Source organism: Leptodactylus fuscus, chromosome 2, assembly GCF_031893055.1.
Source record: "Leptodactylus fuscus isolate aLepFus1 chromosome 2, aLepFus1.hap2, whole genome shotgun sequence".
In the NCBI taxonomy this organism is placed as follows: Eukaryota; Metazoa; Chordata; class Amphibia; order Anura; family Leptodactylidae; genus Leptodactylus; species Leptodactylus fuscus.
Genome location: NC_134266.1, coordinates 56,553,708 through 56,571,121, shown reverse-complemented (window position 1 = coordinate 56,571,121; position 17,414 = coordinate 56,553,708). Strand labels below are relative to the sequence as shown.

General features: G+C 45.1%; 1 protein-coding gene across 1 annotated transcript in view; it reads right to left on the bottom strand.

Moving 5' to 3' along the window:
- The window catches only part of LOC142194606 (granulocyte-macrophage colony-stimulating factor receptor subunit alpha-like), a 126,035-nt gene that overhangs the window by 34,556 nt on the left and 74,065 nt on the right, over positions 1 to 17,414 (bottom strand). The window contains exon 4 of the mRNA XM_075263854.1: positions 2,065 to 2,213. Coding sequence (XP_075119955.1) covers positions 2,065 to 2,213 — 149 coding nt within the window. The remainder of the gene's footprint in view (positions 1 to 2,064; positions 2,214 to 17,414) is intronic.

Genomic DNA, 17,414 nt, shown 5'->3' with positions numbered 1-17,414 from the left:
GGCTGGGCAAGACAGGCAATATACTATACTTGTCTTGGTCCTCTGGTGTCTCCAAGTGCAGTCCTGCTGCTCCATTGTTTTCTTCCAGTGGAAACCCCCACCCCAATCCGAGGCCTCAGTGGCCTATGGAAAGGCCATCACAATGCAGCGGGAACTTACATCAAAACAAGACAGTGGAGCAGTAGGATTGGATCATTCCGGAAGACACCGGAGCACTGAGGTTTAGAGATGAGCAAATAGTATTCGATCGAATACCTCACTGCCATAGGAATGCGTGTAAGCAGCCGATCACCAACGGGTTAAGCGCAGTGAATATTCGATGCGCTTAACCTGTTGGTGATCGGCAGCGAGGTATTCGATCCAATACTACTCGCTCATCTCTACTGGGGATAGGTAAAGGAATAGATATATTTTTTAAATGTATTCCCTGGCCTCATACAGGTATGAAAAATGTGGTTATCCTGGACAACCCCTTTAAAGTAGAAAAACACATGTGAAGGAATTATTTATATAAACATATGACTGTATATGCCCTGCGTGGGGGAAATATGACATGGATTATAAATGGTTATATGTCTAAAGGTGATTAATGTTAGATCTGTAAGACTTCTCCCAATTGAAGAAGAGGGAAATAAAGGTCTATCCTATGTCCTTATTTGTTTTACATACTATAGACTATAATGGTTCTGACCTGCAGGATCTCCTCCTGGCTGAGGGATCAGATTGCTGTGATCCTAATGTAATATTCTAGTGATTAGTATGGGTTTGTTTGATCTTATATCCACCAATCTAATATTATCACCACTTTACAGGATAGGTGGTAAGTGTTTAACCCCTTCCCAACAGCTACTAGTACAACAGATGCCGGGGTTTAAAGAAGTTTTATACAGCAGACACCGGGCGCCCGGAGTCCGCGCTGATCGCGGGCATTAACTGCTCTGGTGCCTCAGTCAAAGTTGACCAAGGCGCCATTTTACCTGTGGCACGTGGGCCATTTTCCCAGGGATCATTGGCACCCAGAGCAATCTCCGGGGCCAGTGTCCCATTTCTATGGCAGCCAGGAGCCCTATGAAGGCTCCTTGGCCTGTCATTCAATACGTTCTATTGCAGGCTACTCTATGAAGCCTGCAATAGAACGTCCAGATTTTTGCAATGCATTAGCATTGTAATATATTGCATTATTGATCAGAATAAAAAAGTATATTTTAAAAAAAAGTAAAAAAAAAATAAAAAAATAATGTAAAAGTTCAAGTCACTTCTCCTTTTCTTAGAACACATATAAAGGTACTTAAATACTGTGAAACACAAACACGTTAGGTATCCTTGTGTCCTAAAATGCCTGCTCTACAAATCTCTATAAATATTTTTCCCATGTGGTAAATGTCGCAGCGGTAAAAAAAAAAGTAAAAACCGACATTTTTTCACTGTTTTGACTCTGATAAAAAGTTGAAAAAAATGATGAAAGCAATAGCAATTCTCCAAAATTGTATAAATAAAAAGTGCACCTGATGACCGCAATAAAAACGCCCCATGTATTCAAGTACACGGAAGTATAAAAAAGTTACAGGTGTCAGAATATGGTGACTTCTAGAAAAGAATTTTTTTTTGGGCACAGTTTTGGATTTGTTTTTGTTAAGGGCTAAGGGTTAAGGGCTTAAAATATAAATAAAACCATATAAATTTGGTGTCCTCGGAATCGTACCGAAACATACAATGCAGGTGACATGTCATTTTGGTTACACAGTGAACGCTGTAAAAATGAAGCCCGTAAGAAAGCCGCACAAATCTACTTTTTCTTCAAATCCACCCCATTCTGAATATTTTTCCAGCTTCCTAGTACATTGAACATAATAATTAATGGCGGCATCATGAAGAAAAATTTGTCCCGCAAACATTAAGACCTCATATGGCTCTGAGAGCGGAAAAATAAAAAAGTTGTGGGGTTTGGGGCAGGAAGGGGTTAAGGCAGCAGTTCAAAAGTTTTAATGGCCAAAATTGTACTTATTATGAATCATAATTCACTGCATTTCATACACCAAGAACATCTGAATGTAACATTCTTACGTTCAATCGTTCAGGATGTTCATGCTGAAGAATAACCTTATATTGATATTTCTCCATAGACTTTGTTATGTTGCAGTTCCAAGTAATATTGATGAATCCAGGAGTGATGTTAACCTTGAAATCTTGTAGCAATGGAACATTATTTTCATCTGTATTGTTAAAAAAGATAAGTTAGTTGAAAAAAGTTCAGTTTTTGTTAAAGCATACCTCCAGTTATAGTCATCTTTTCATAACTGAATAGAACAGGTGAACATAAGAAACTATAATATATCTTATTAAGTTGATCAATTTCCTTCTCCACTTATTAAAGGGGCTCTATCAGCAAAAATATGCTGATAGAGCCCCATATATGCGTGAATCGCCTTGAAAAAGGCCATTTAGGCATTGCTAATGTTATATTAAACTACCCCCCCCCCCACCCGTTTTAAAATAATACCCTAATAAAAGAATATGATAATCATACCATATCGTGCATGCTGGGCGTGCATGCTGGGCGGGCATGCACGGTCCGACGTAATCTTTAGCCACGACTACATCTTCTTTCTTGCAGCGATGTCCTCGGGTCCCGTCTTGCTCGTCTTCTTCTTCCGGCATCATTGCTTGTAATCCCACGCCGTTGAAGTAGCGGGGGAACAGTAGCAGGGGAACTGAGCATGCTCCGTATGTTCAGTTCCCCTGCTACTGCGCGGGATTACAAGCAATGACGCCGGAAGAAGAAGATGAGGAAGACGGTGCCCGAGGACATCGCTGCAAGAAGAAAGAAGATGTAGGCGTGGCTAAAGATGACGTCGGACCGTGCATTCCCTCCCAGCGTGCACAATACGGTAAGATTATCAAATTCATTTTTAGGGTATTATTTTAAAACGGGAGGGGGGGTTTAATATAACATTAGCAATGCCTGAAGGGCGTTTTTAAAGGCTATTCACGCATATGTGGGGCTCTATCAGCATAATTTTGCTGATAGAGCCCCTTTAAGCTGTTCTCCTCTTTATCTTCAGTCTGACTACTTGTTTATATTATATCCTTCTCTCCATTCAGCCTCCACATAAAGATCTATGGAGAAAGTAGGGGTGGAGCGGGATTGTCCTGCCAGCTGCTTAAAGGTATCCTATCATTCAGATGGCATTTTTTGTGCCTAACACGTCGGAATAGCCTTAAGAAAGGCTATTAGTCTCCTACCTTTCGTTGTCTTCTCTGCGCTGCCGTTCATTTTATATTCTGGATTTCGCCGGTATGCAAAAGAGTTCTCTCACAGCATTGGGGGTGAGTCCCAGCGCTCAAACAGCACTGAGGGCGTCCCCAATGCTACCAGAGAACTCTCCAGTGCCGCCTCCATTTTCTTCAGGAACGTCATCTTCCTGTGTCTTCTTCCAGCGGAGGCGGTGAAACTTGTAGTCCTCGAGCAGAGTTGACTGTGCATGCCCACAGGCCACAAGAAAATGGCCGCTTACTTACTGTGTAAGCGGCCATTTTTATTGCGGCTACGGTCAGGTGCAGTAGGCTATGCCCGAGGCCTATAAGTTTCACCGCCTCCGCCGGAAGAAGACACTGGGAGACAACGTTCCTGAACAAGATGGAGGCGGCACTGGAGAGTTCTCTGGCAGCATTGGGGACACCTCAGTGCTGTTTGGGCGCTGAGGCCCACCCCCAGTGATGCGAGAGAACTCATTTGCATACCGTCGAAAACCGGTATTTCTACGGAACGGTGGCGCAGAGAAGACAACTAAAGGTAGGAGACAAATATCCTTTCTTAAGGCTATTCCGACGTGTTAGACACGAAAAATGACATCTGAATGATAGGATCCCTTTAATTAATTTATTGCCTCATTTTGTGCTCTCACTGCCTCTTTGCTCAAAGGATATCCTTAAGAGACTGAGCAGGAGACTTTGCCTAAAGAAAATTGGTTAAAGAGGATCTTTCACATCCTCGCCAATTTGCGGTATTATATACCGTGAGAATGCCGACAGTATGCTGAAGTCAGTGCATTCTGGTATATGCCCCAGTGCTGGAGATATTGGTGCCGTTAATTTCACAACCGATATCTCCCCACTGTCAGAAAGGCGGGCCTTACAGCCTAGCATCATCGCTACGCTGTGTGGAATGCTTCCCTCTGACAGTACAAGTCTGTGGAAGAGTACTGTCAGGGGAAGGGTGTTCCTTACCACCCAGCGATGATACTAGGCTGTAAGGCCCACCCTTCTGACAATGAGGACATATCAGTGCCGAAATTAACAGTATCAACAGCACCCAATTCAGTAGGCAGCATTAGCTATGGCCAGAATGCTATATATGGTAGGAATTTATGCATATAGCAATAAGTTATATAGATCAATACAGTACAGTTATGAAAGTGTCTCTAGTGCAAATATCATAAATTGCAGGAACTGGCTGACAACAGAGAGCAGTAGAACTATTTAAATCTTATGCAGCACTGAGCGATAGATCCCGATACCTAAATACCTTCACCAGCACAAACCATGAAATTAGAGGGACTTGTGCTGAATTTGGGACCCAAATTATCACCCCAGATATTGGTAAAATAAATAGCTGCTCCAGAATCTGAAGTCAACCCAGAATCCTCAATATATATACATGGTAGGTAACACCAGGAGGATAAATTAGGATAGTGAATGTGTCCAAGCCAAAAATCAGTCTGAGAGGTAATGAGCAAGAATCAGTATGAGAGGTCAGAGCCAGAATCAGTATGAGAGGTCAGAGCCAGAATCAGTATGAGAGGTGAAAGCCGGAATCAAACTGAGCGGTCAGAGCCAGAATCAGTATGAGAGGTCAGATCCAAAATCAGTATGGGAAGTCAGAGCCGGAATCAGTATGACAGGTCAGAGCCAGAATCAGAATGAAAGGTCAGAGCCAGAATCAGTATGAGAGGTCATACAGAATCAGTATGAGAGGTCAGAGCCAGAATCAGTATGAGAGGTCAGAGCCAGAATCAGTATGAGATATCAGAGCCAGAATCAGTATGAGAAGTCAGAGCCAGAATCAGTATAAGATATCAGAGCAAGAATCAGAATGAGAGATCAGAGCCAGAATCAGCATGAGAGGTAAGAGCCAGAATCAGCATGAGAGGTCAGAGCCAGAATCAGAATGAGAGATCAGAGCCAGAATCAGTATGAGAGGTCAGAGCCAGAATCAGTATAAGAGTTCAGAGCCAGAATCAGTATGAGAGGTCAGAGCCAGAATCATTATAAGAGATCAGAGCCAGAATAAGTATAAGAGATCAGAGCCAGAATGAGTATAAGAGGTCAGCGCCAGAATCAATATGAGAGGTGAAAGCCGGAATCAGTCTGAGTGGTCAGAGCCAGAATCAGTATAAAAGATCAGAGCCAGAATCAGTATGAGAGGTCAGATCCAGAATCAGTATGGGAGGTCAGAGCCGGAATCAGTATGACAGGTCAGAGCCAGAATCAGAATGAAAGGTCAGAGCCAGAATCAGTATGAGAGGTCATACAGAATCAGTATGAGAGGTCAGAGCCAGAATCAGTATGAGATATCAGAGCCAGAATCGGTATGAGAGGTCAGAGCAAGAATCAGTATGAGAGATCAGAGCCAGAATCAGCATGAGAGGTCAAAGCCAGAATCAGTATGAGAGGTCAGAGCCAGAATCAGTATAAGAGTTCAGAGCCAGAATCAGTATGAGAGGTCAGATCCAGAATCAGTATGGGAGGTCAGAGCCGGAATCAGTATGACAGGTCAGAGCCAGAATCAGTATGAGTGGTCAGAGCCAGAATCAGTATAAGAGAACAGAGCCAGAATCAGTATGAGAGGTCAGAGCCAGAATCAGTATGAGAGGTCAGAGCCAGAAATAATATGAGAGGTCAGAGCCAGAATCAGTATGACAGGTCAGAGCCGGAATCAGTATGAGAGATCAGAACCAGAATAAGTATGAGAGGTCAGAGCCAGAATCAGTATGAGAGGTCAGAGCCAGAATCAGTATGAGAGGTAAGAGCCAGAAATAGTATGAGAGGTCAGAGCCAGAATCAGTATGACAGGTCAGAGCTGGAATCAGTATGAGAGATCAGAACCAGAATCAGTATGAGAGGTCAAAGCAAGAATCAGTATGAAAGGTCAGAGCCGGAATAAGTGTGAGAGGTCAGAGCCAGAATCAGTATGAGAGGTCAGAGCCAGAATCAGTATGAGAGATCAGAGCCAGAATCAGAATGAGAGGTCAGAGCCAGAATCAGTATGAGAGGTCAGATCCAGAATCAGTATGGGGGATCAGAGCCAGAATCAATATGAGAGGTCAGAGTCGGAATCAGTCTGAGAGGTCAGAGCCAGAATCAGTATGAGAGGTCAGAGTCGGAATCAGTCTGAGAGGTCAGAGCCAGAATCAGTATGAGAGGTCAAAGCAAGAATCAGTATGAAAGATCAGAGCCGGAATAAGTGTGAGAAGTCAGAGCCAGAACCAGTATGAGAGGTCAGAGCCAGAATCAGTATGAGAGATCAGAGCCAGAATCAGCATGAGAGATCAGAGCCAGAATCAGTATGAGAGATCAGAGCCAGAATCAGTATGAGAGGTCAGAGCCAGAATAAGTATGAGATGTCAGAGCCAGAAGCAGTATGAGAGGTCAGAGCCAGAATCAGTATGAGCTCAAAGCCAGAATCGGTATGAGAGGTCAGATCCAGAATCAGTATGAGAGGTCAAAGCCAGAATCAGTTTGAGAGATCAGAGCCAGAATCAGTATGTGAGGTCGGAGCCAGAATCAGTATGAGAGGTCTGAGCCAGAATCAGTTTGAGAGATCAGAGCCAGAATCAGTTTGAGAGATCAGAACCAGAATCAGTATGTGAGGTCAGATCCAGAATCAGTATGGGGGATCAGAGCCAGAATCAATATGAGATGTCAGAGCCAGAATCAGTATGAGAGGTCAGAGCCAGAATCAGTATGAGGTCAAAGCCAGAATCAGTATGAGAGGTCAGAGCCAGAATCAATCTGAGAGGTCAGAGCCAGAATAAGTATGAGCTCAAAGCCAGAATCAGTATGAGAGGTCAGAACCAGAATCAGTTTGAGAGATCAGAGCCAGAATCAGTATGAGAGGTCAGATCCAGAATCAGTATGAGAGGTCAAAGCCAGAATCAGTTTGAGAGATCAGAGCCAAAATCAGTATGTGAGGTCGGAGCCAGAATCAGCATGAGAGGTCAGAGCCAGAATCAGTATGAGAGGTCAGATCCAGAATCAGTAGAGGGGATCAGAGCCAGAATCAATATGAGAGGTCAGAGCCAGAATCAGTATGAGAGGTCAGAGCCAGAATCAGTATGAGAGGTCAAAGCAAGAATCAGTATGACAGGTCAGAGCCGGAATAAGTGTGAGAGGTCAGAGCCAGAACCAGTATGAGAGGTCAGAGCCAGAATCAGTATGAGAGATCAGAGCCAGAATCAGCATGAGAGATCAGAGCCAGAATCAGTATGAGAGATCAGAGCCAGAATCAGTATGAGAGGTCAGAGCCAGAATAAGTATGAGATGTCAGAGCCAGAAGCAGTATGAGAGGTCAGAGCCAGAATCAGTATGAGCTCAAAGCCAGAATCAGTGTGAGAGGTCAGAGCCAGAATCAGTTTGAGAGATCAGAGCCAGAATCAGTATGTGAGGTCAGATCCAAAATCAGTATGGGGGATCAGAGCCAGAATCAATATGAGATGTCAGAGCCAGAATCAGTATGAGAGGTCAGAGCCAGAATCAGTATGAGGTCAGAGCCAGAATGAGTATAAGAGGTCAGAGCCAGAATCAGTATGAGAGGTCAGAGTCGGAATCAGTCTGAGTGGTCAGAGCCAGAATCAGTATAAACGATCAGAGCCAGAATCAGTATGTGAGGTCAGAGCCACAATCAGCATGAGAGGTCAGAGCCAGAATCAGTATGAGAGGTCAGAGCCAGAATCAGTATAAACGATCAGAGCCAGAATCAGTATGTGAGGTCAGAGCCAGAATCAGTATGGAAGGTCAGAGCCAGAATCAGTATGAGAGGTCAGAGCCGGAATCAGTATGAGAGGTCATACAGAATCAGTATGAGAGGTCAGAGCCAGAATCAGTATGAGAGGTCAGAGCCGAAATCAGTATGAGAGGTCAGAGCCAGAATCAGCATAAAAGATCAGAGCCAGAATCAGAATGAGAGGTCAGAGCCAGAATCAGTATGAGAGGTCAGATCCAGAATCAGTATGAGAGGTCAAAGCCAGAATCAGTTTGAGAGATCAGAGCCAGAATCAGTTTGAGAGATCAGAGCCAGAATCAGTATAAGAGGTCAGATCCAGAATCAGTATGAGAGGTCAAAGCCAGAATCAGTTTGAGAGATCAGAGCCAGAATCAGTATGTGAGGTCGGAGCAAGAATCAGTATGAGAGGTCAGAGCCAGAATCAGTTTGAGAGATCAGAGCCAGAATCAGTTTGAGAGATCAGAGCCAGAATCAGTATGTGAGGTCAGATCCAGAATCAGTATGAGAGGTCAAAGCCAGAATCAGTTTGAGAGATCAGAGCCAGAATCAGTATGAGAGGTCAGAGCCAGAATCAGTATGATAGATCAGAGCCAAAATCAGTATGAGAGGTAAGAGCCAGAATCAGTATGAGAGGTCAGAGCCAGAATCCGCATGAGAGGTCAGAGCCAGAATCCGCATGAGAGGTCAGAGACGGAATCAGCATGAGAGGTCAGAGACGGAATCAGCATGAGAGGTCAGAGCCAGAATCAGCATGAGAGGTCAGAGCCAGAATCAGCATGAGAGGTCAGAGCCAGAATCAGCATGAGAGGTCAGAGCCAGAATCAGTATGAGAGGTCAGAGCCAGAATCTGTATGAGAGATCCGAGCCAGAATCAGTATGTGAGGTCAGAGCCAGAATCAGTTTGAGAGATCAGAGCCTGAATCAGTATGTGAGGTCAGAGCCAGAATCAGTATGAGAGGTCAGAGCCAGAATTAGTATGAGAGGTCAGAGCTAGAAGAAGTATGAGAGGTCAGAGCCAAAATCAGTATGAGAGTTCTGAGCCAGAATCAGTATGAGATCAGACCCAGAATCAGTTTAAGAGATCAGAGCATGAATCAGTATGTGAGGTCAGAGCCAGAATCAGTCTGAGAGGTCAGAGCCAGAATCAGTCTGAGAGGTCAGAGCCAGAAATAGTATGAGAGGTCAGAGCCAGAATCAGTATGAGAGGTCAGAGCCAGAATCAGTATGAGAGATCAGAGCCAGAATCAGTATGAGAGGTCAGAGCCAGAATCAGCATGAAAGATCAGAGCCAGAATCAGTATGAGAGATCAGAGCCAGAATCAGTATGAGAGGTCAGAGCCAGAATAAGTATGAGATGTCAGAGCCAGAAGCAGTATGCGAGGTCAGAGCCAGAATCAGTATGAGCTCAAAACCAGAATCAGTATGAGAGGTCAGAGCCAGAATCAGTTTGAGAGATCAGAGCCAGAATCAGTATGAGAGGTCAGATCAAGAATCAGTATGAGAGGTCAAAGCCAGAATCAGTTTGAGAGATTAGAGCCAGAATCAGTATGTGAGGTTGGAGCAAGAATCAGTATGAGAGGTCAGAGCCAGAATCAGTTTGAGAGATCAGAGCCAGAATCAGTTTGAGAGATCAGAGCCAGAATCAGTATGTGAGGTCAGATCCAGAATCAGTATGGGGGATCAGAGCCAGAATCAATATGAGAGGTCAGAGCCAGAATCAGTATGAGAGGTCAGAGCCAGAATCAGTATGAGAGGTCACAGCCAGAATCAGTATGAGAGGTCAGAGCCAGAATCAGTATGAGAGGTCAGAGCCAGAATCAGTATGATAGATCAGAGCCAAAATCAGTATGAGAGGTCAGAGCCAGAATCAGTATAAACGATCAGAGTCAGAATCAGTATGAGAGATCAGAGCCAGTATCAGTATGAGAGGTCAGATCCAGAATCAGTATGAGAGGTCAGAGCCAGAATCAGTATGAGAGATCCGAGCCAAAATCAGTATGGGAGGTCAGAGACAGATTCAGTATTGGAGGTCAGAGCCAGAATCAGTATGAGAGGTCAGAGCCAGAATCAGTATGAGAGGTCAGAGCCAGAATCAGTCTGAGAGGTCAGAGCCAGAATCAGTATGAGATATCAGATCCAGAATCAGTATGTGAGGTCAGATCCAGAATCAGTATGAGAGGTCAGAGCCAGAATCAGTATGATAGGTCAGAGCCAGAATCAGTATAAGAGGTCAGAGCCAGAATCAGTATGAGAGGTCAGAGTCAGAATCAGTATGAGAGGTCAGAGACAGAATTAGTATGAGAGGTCAGAGCTAGAAGCAGTATGAGAGGTCAGAGCCAGAATTAGTATGGGAGATCAGAGCCAGAATCAGTATGAGAGGTCAGAGCCAGAATCAGTATGAGAGGTCAGAGCCAGAATCAGTATGAGATGTCAGAGCCAGAATCAGTATGAGAGGTCAGAGCCAGAACCAGTATGAGAGGTCAGAGCCAGAATCTGTATGAGAGATCCGAGCCAGAATCAGTATGTGAGGTCAGAGCCAGAATCAGTTTGAGAGATCAGAGCCTGAATCGGTATGTGAGGTCAAGGCTGGAATCAGTCTGATTGGTCAGAGACAGAATCAGTATAAAAGATCCGAGCCAGAATCAGTATGAGAGGTCAGAGCCAGAATCAGCATGAGAGGTCAGAGCCAGAATCTGTATGAGAGATCCGAGCCAGAATCAGTATGTGAGGTCAGAGCCGGAATCAATCTGAGAGGTCAGAGCCGGAATCAGTCTGAGTGGTCAAGGCTGGAATCAGTCTGAGTGGTCAAGGCTGGAATCAGTCTGAGTGGTCAGAACCAGAATCAGTATAAACGATCCGAGCCAGAATCAGTATGAGAGGTCAGAGCCGGAATCAATCTGAGAGGTCAGAGCCGGAATCAGTCTGAGTGGTCAAGGCTGGAATCAGTCTGAGTGGTCAGAGCCAGAATCAGTATAAAAGATCCGAGCCAGAATCAGTATGAGAGGTCAGAGCCAGAATCAGCATGAGAGTTCAGAGCCAGAATCTGTATGAGAGATCCGAGCCAGAATCAGTATGTGAGGTCAGAGCCAGAATCAGTTTGAGAGATCAGAGCCTGAATCAGTATGTGAGGTCAGAGCCAGAATCAGTATGAGAGGTCAGAGCCAGAATTTGTATGAGAGGTCAGAGCTAGAAGCAGAATGAGAGGTCAGAGCCAGAATCAGTATGGGAGGTCAGAACCAGAATCAGTATAAGAGGTCAGAGCCAGAATCAGTATGAGAGATCATAGCCAAATTCAGTATGAGAGTTCTGAGCCAGAATCAGTATGAGATCAGACCCAGAATACGTTTAAGAGATCAGAGCCTGAATCAGTATGTGAGGTCAGAGCCAGAATCAGTATGAGAGGTCAGAGCCAGAATCAGTATGAGAGGTCAGAGCCAGAAATAGTATGAGAGGTCAGATCCGGAATCAATCTGAGAGGTCAGAGCCGGAATCAATCTGAGAGGTTAGAGCCGGAATCAGTATGAGAGGTCAGAGCCAGAATAAGTATGAGAGTTCAGAGCCAGAATCAGTATGAGAGGTCAAAGCCAGAATCAGTATGAGAGGTCAGAGCCGGAATAAGTGTGAGAGGTCAGAGCCAGAATCATTATGAGAGGTCAGAGCCGGAATCAGTCTGAGTGGTCAGAGCCAGAATCAGTATAAAAGATCAGAGCCAGAATCAGTATGAGAGGTCAGAGCCAGAATCAGCATGAGAGGTCAGAGCCAGAATCAGTATGAGAGGTCAGACCCAGAATCAGTTTAAAAGATCAGAACCAGAATCCGTATGAGAGGTCAGAGCCAGAATCAGTATGAGAGATCAGAGCCAGAATCAGTATGAGAGGTCTGAGCCAGAATCAGTATGAGAGGGCAGAGCTAGAAGCAGTATGAGAGGTCAGAGCCAGAATCAGTATGAGAGGTCAGAGCCAGAATAAGTATGAGATGTCAGAGCCAGAAGCAGTATGAGAGGTCAGAGCCAGAATCAGTATTAGGCGCAAGAGCCAGAATTAGCATGAGAGGTCAGAGCTAGAAGTAGTGTGAGAGGTCAGATCCAGAATCAGAATGAGAGATCAGAGCCAGAATCAGTATGAGAGGTCAGAGCCAGAATCAGTATGATAGATCAGAGCCAAAATCAGTATAAGAGGTAAGAGCCAGAATCAGTATGAGAGGTCAGAGCCAGAATCCGCATGAGAGGTCAGAGACGGAATCAGCATGAGAGGTCAGAGACGGAATCAGCATGAGAGGTCAGAGCCAGAATCAGCATGAGAGGTCAGAGCCAGAATCAGCATGAGAGGTCAGAGCCAGAATCAGTATGAGAGGTCAGAGCCAGAATCTGTATGAGAGATCCGAGCCAGAATCAGTATGTGAGGTCAGAGCCAGAATCAGTTTGAGAGATCAGAGCCTGAATCAGTATGTGAGGTCAGAGCCAGAATCAGTATGAGAGGTCAGAGCCAGAATTAGTATGAGAGGTCAGAGCTAGAAGAAGTATGAGAGGTCAGAGCCAAAATCAGTATGTGAGGTCAGATCCAGAATCAGTATGGGGGATCAGAGCCAGAATCAATATGAGAGGTCAGAGCCAGAATCAGTATGAGAGGTCAGAGCCAGAATCAGTATGAGAGGTCACAGCCAGAATCAGTATGAGAGGTCAGAGCCAGAATCAGTATGAGAGGTCAGAGCCAGAATCAGTATGATAGATCAGAGCCAAAATCAGTATGAGAAGTCAGAGCCAGAATCAGTATAAACGATCAGAGTCAGAATCAGTATGAGAGATCAGAGCCAGTATCAGTATGAGAGGTCAGATCCAGAATCAGTATGAGAGGTCAGAGCCAGAATCAGTATGAGAGATCCGAGCCAAAATCAGTATGGGAGGTCAGAGACAGATTCAGTATTGGAGGTCAGAGCCAGAATCAGTATGGGAGGTCATAGCTAGAATCAGTATGAGAGGTCAGAGCCAGAATCAGTCTGAGAGGTCAGAGTCAGAATCAGTATGAGAGGTCAGAGACAGAATTAGTATGAGAGGTCAGAGCTAGAAGCAGTATGAGAGGTCAGAGCCAGAATTAGTATGGGAGATCAGAGCCAGAATCAGTATGAGAGGTCAGAGCCAGAATCAGTATGAGAGGTCAGAGCCAGAATCAGTATGAGATGTCAGAGCCAGAATCAGTATGAGAGGTCAGAGCCAGAATCAGTATTAGGCGCAAGAGCCAGAATTAGCATGAGAGGTCAGAGCTAGAAGTAGTGTGAGAGGTCAGATCCAGAATCAGAATGAGAGATCAGAGCCAGAATTAGTATGGGAGATCAGAGCCAGAATCAGTATGAGAGGTCAGAGCCAGAATCAGTATGAGAGGTCAGAGCCAGAATCAGTATGAGATGTCAGAGCCAGAAGCAGTATGAGAGGTCAGAGCCAGAATCAGTATTAGGCGCAAGAGCCAGAATTAGCATGAGAGGTCAGAGCTAGAAGTAGTGTGAGAGGTCAGATCCAGAATCAGAATGAGAGATCAGAGCCAGAATCAGTATGAGAGGTCAGAGCCAGAATCAGTATGATAGATCAGAGCCAAAATCAGTATAAGAGGTAAGAGCCAGAATCAGTATGAGAGGTCAGAGCCAGAATCCGCATGAGAGGTCAGAGACGGAATCAGCATGAGAGGTCAGAGACGGAATCAGCATGAGAGGTCAGAGCCAGAATCAGCATGAGAGGTCAGAGCCAGAATCAGCATGAGAGGTCAGAGCCAGAATCAGTATGAGAGGTCAGAGCCAGAATCTGTATGAGAGATCCGAGCCAGAATCAGTATGTGAGGTCAGAGCCAGAATCAGTTTGAGAGATCAGAGCCTGAATCAGTATGTGAGGTCAGAGCCAGAATCAGTATGAGAGGTCAGAGCCAGAATTAGTATGAGAGGTCAGAGCTAGAAGAAGTATGAGAGGTCAGAGCCAAAATCAGTATGTGAGGTCAGATCCAGAATCAGTATGGGGGATCAGAGCCAGAATCAATATGAGAGGTCAGAGCCAGAATCAGTATGAGAGGTCAGAGCCAGAATCAGTATGAGAGGTCACAGCCAGAATCAGTATGAGAGGTCAGAGCCAGAATCAGTATGAGAGGTCAGAGCCAGAATCAGTATGATAGATCAGAGCCAAAATCAGTATGAGAGGTCAGAGCCAGAATCAGTATAAACGATCAGAGTCAGAATCAGTATGAGAGATCAGAGCCAGTATCAGTATGAGAGGTCAGATCCAGAATCAGTATGAGAGATCCGAGCCAAAATCAGTATGGGAGGTCAGAGACAGATTCAGTATTGGAGGTCAGAGCCAGAATCAGTATGGGAGGTCATAGCTAGAATCAGTATGAGAGGTCAGAGCCAGAATCAGTCTGAGAGGTCAGAGTCAGAATCAGTATGAGAGGTCAGAGACAGAATTAGTATGAGAGGTCAGAGCTAGAAGCAGTATGAGAGGTCAGAGCCAGAATTAGTATGGGAGATCAGAGCCAGAATCAGTATGAGAGGTCAGAGCCAGAATCAGTATGAGAGGTCAGAGCCAGAATCAGTATGAGATGTCAGAGCCAGAATCAGTATGAGAGGTCAGAGCCAGAACCAGTATGAGAGGTCAGAGCCAGAATCTGTATGAGAGATCCGAGCCAGAATCAGTATGTGAGGTCAGAGCCAGAATCAGTTTGAGAGATCAGAGCCTGAATCGGTATGTGAGGTCAAGGCTGGAATCAGTCTGATTGGTCAGAGACAGAATCAGTATAAAAGATCCGAGCCAGAATCAGTATGAGAGGTCAGAGCCAGAATCAGCATGAGAGGTCAGAGCCAGAATCTGTATGAGAGATCCGAGCCAGAATCAGTATGTGAGGTCAGAGCCGGAATCAATCTGAGAGGTCAGAGCCGGAATCAATCTGAGAGGTTAGAGCTGGAATCAGTATGAGAGGTCAGAGCCAGAATAAGTATGAGAGTTCAGAGCCAGAATCAGTATGAGAGGTCAAAGCCAGAATCAGTATAAGAGGTCAGAGCCAGAATCAGTATGAGAGGTCAGAGTCAGAATCAGTATGAGAGGTCAGAGACAGAATTAGTATGAGAGGTCAGAGCTAGAAGCAGTATGAGAGGTCAGAGCCAGAATTAGTATGGGAGATCAGAGCCAGAATCAGTATGAGAGGTCAGAGCCAGAATCTGTATGAGAGATCATAGCCAAATTCAGTATGAGAGTTCTGAGCCAGAATTAGTATGAGAGGTCAGAGCCAGAATTAGTATGGGAGATCAGAGCCAGAATCAGTATGAGAGGTCAAAGCCAGAATCAGTATGAGAGGTCAGAGCCGGAATAAGTGTGAGAGGTCAGAGCCAGAATCATTATGAGAGGTCAGAGCCGGAATCAGTATGAGAGGTCAGAGCCGGAATCAATCTGAGAGGTCAGAGCCGGAATCAGTCTGAGTGGTCAGAGCCGGAATCAGTCTGAGTGGTCAGAGCCAGAATCAGTATAAAAGATCAGAGCCAGAATCAGTATGAGAGGTCAGAGCCAGAATCCGTATGCGAGGTCAGAGCCAGAATCAGTATGAGAGATCAGAGCCAGAATCAGTATGAGAGGTCTGAGCCAGAATCAGTATGAGAGGGCAGAGCTAGAAGCAGTATGAGAGGTCAGAGCCAGAATCAGTATGAGAGGTCAGAGCCAGAATAAGTATGAGATGTCAGAGCCAGAAGCAGTATGAGAGGTCAGAGCCAGAATCAGTATTAGAGGTAAGAGCCAGAATTAGTATGAGAGGTCAGAGCTAGAAGTAGTATGAGAGGTCAGATCCAGAATCAGAATGAGAGATCAGAGCCAGAATCAGTATGAGAGGTCAGAGCCAGAATCAGTATGATAGATCAGAGCCAAAATCAGTATAAGAGGTAAGAGCCAGAATCAGTATGAGAGGTCAGAGCCAGAATCCGCATGAGAGGTCAGAGACGGAATCAGCATGAGAGGTCAGAGACGGAATCAGCATGAGAGGTCAGAGCCAGAATCAGCATGAGAGGTCAGAGCCAGAATCAGCATGAGAGGTCAGAGCCAGAATCAGTATGAGAGGTCAGAGCCAGAATCTGTATATAAGATCCGAGCCAGAATCAGTATGTGAGGTCAGAGCCAGAATCAGTTTGAGAGATCAGAGCCTGAATCAGTATGTGAGGTCAGAGCCAGAATCAGTATGAGAGGTCAGAGCCAGAATTAGTATGAGAGGTCAGAGCTAGAAGAAGTATGAGAGGTCAGAGCCAAAATCAGTATGAGAGTTCTGAGCCAGAATCAGTATGAGATCAGACCCAGAATCAGTTTAAGAGATCAGAGAATGAATCAGTATGTGAGGTCAGAGCCAGAATCAGTCTGAGAGGTCAGAGCCAGAATCAGTCTGAGAGGTCAGAGCCAGAAATAGTATGAGAGGTCAGAGCCAGAATCAGTATGAGAGGTCAGAGCCAGAATCAGTATGAGAGATCAGAGCCAGAATCAGTATGAGAGGTCAGAGCCAGAATCAGCATGAAAGATCAGAGCCAGAATCAGTATGAGAGATTAGAGCCAGAATCAGTATGAGAGGTCAGAGCCAGAATAAGTATGAGATGTCAGAGCCAGAAGCAGTATGCGAGGTCAGAGCCAGAATCAGTATGAGCTCAAAACCAGAATCAGTATGAGAGGTCAGAGCCAGAATCAGTTTGAGAGATCAGAGCCAAAATCAGTATGAGAGGTCAGATCAAGAATCAGTATGAGAGGTCAAAGCCAGAATCAGTTAGAGAGATTAGAGCCAGAATCAGTATGTGAGGTCGGAGCAAGAATCAGTATGAGAGGTCAGAGCCAGAATCAGTTTGAGAGATCAGAGCCAGAATCAGTATGTGAGGTCAGATCCAGAAACAGTATGGGGGATCAGAGCCAGAATCAATATGAGAGGTCAGAGCCAGAATCAGTATGAGAGGTCAGAGCCAGAATCAGTATGAGAGGTCAGAGCCAGAATCAGTATGAGAGGTCAGAGCCAGAATCAGTATGAGAGGTCAGAGCCAGAATCAGTATGATAGATCAGAGCCAAAATCAGTATGAGAGGTCAGAGCCAGAATCAGTATAAACGATCAGAGTCAGAATCAGTATGAGAGATCAGAGCCAGTAACAGTATGAGAGGTCAGATCCAGAATCAGTATGAGAGGTCAGAGCCAGAATCAGTATGAGAGATTCGAGCCAAAATCAGTATGGGAGGTCAGAGCCAGATTCAGTATGGGAGGTCAGAGCCATAATCAGTATGGGAGGTCATAGCTAGAATTAGTATGAGAGGTCAGAGCCAGAATCAGTCTGAGAGGTCAGAGCCAGAATCAGTATGAGATATCAGATCCAGAATCAGTATGTGAGGTCAGATCCAGAATCAGTATGAGAGGTCAGAGCCAGAAT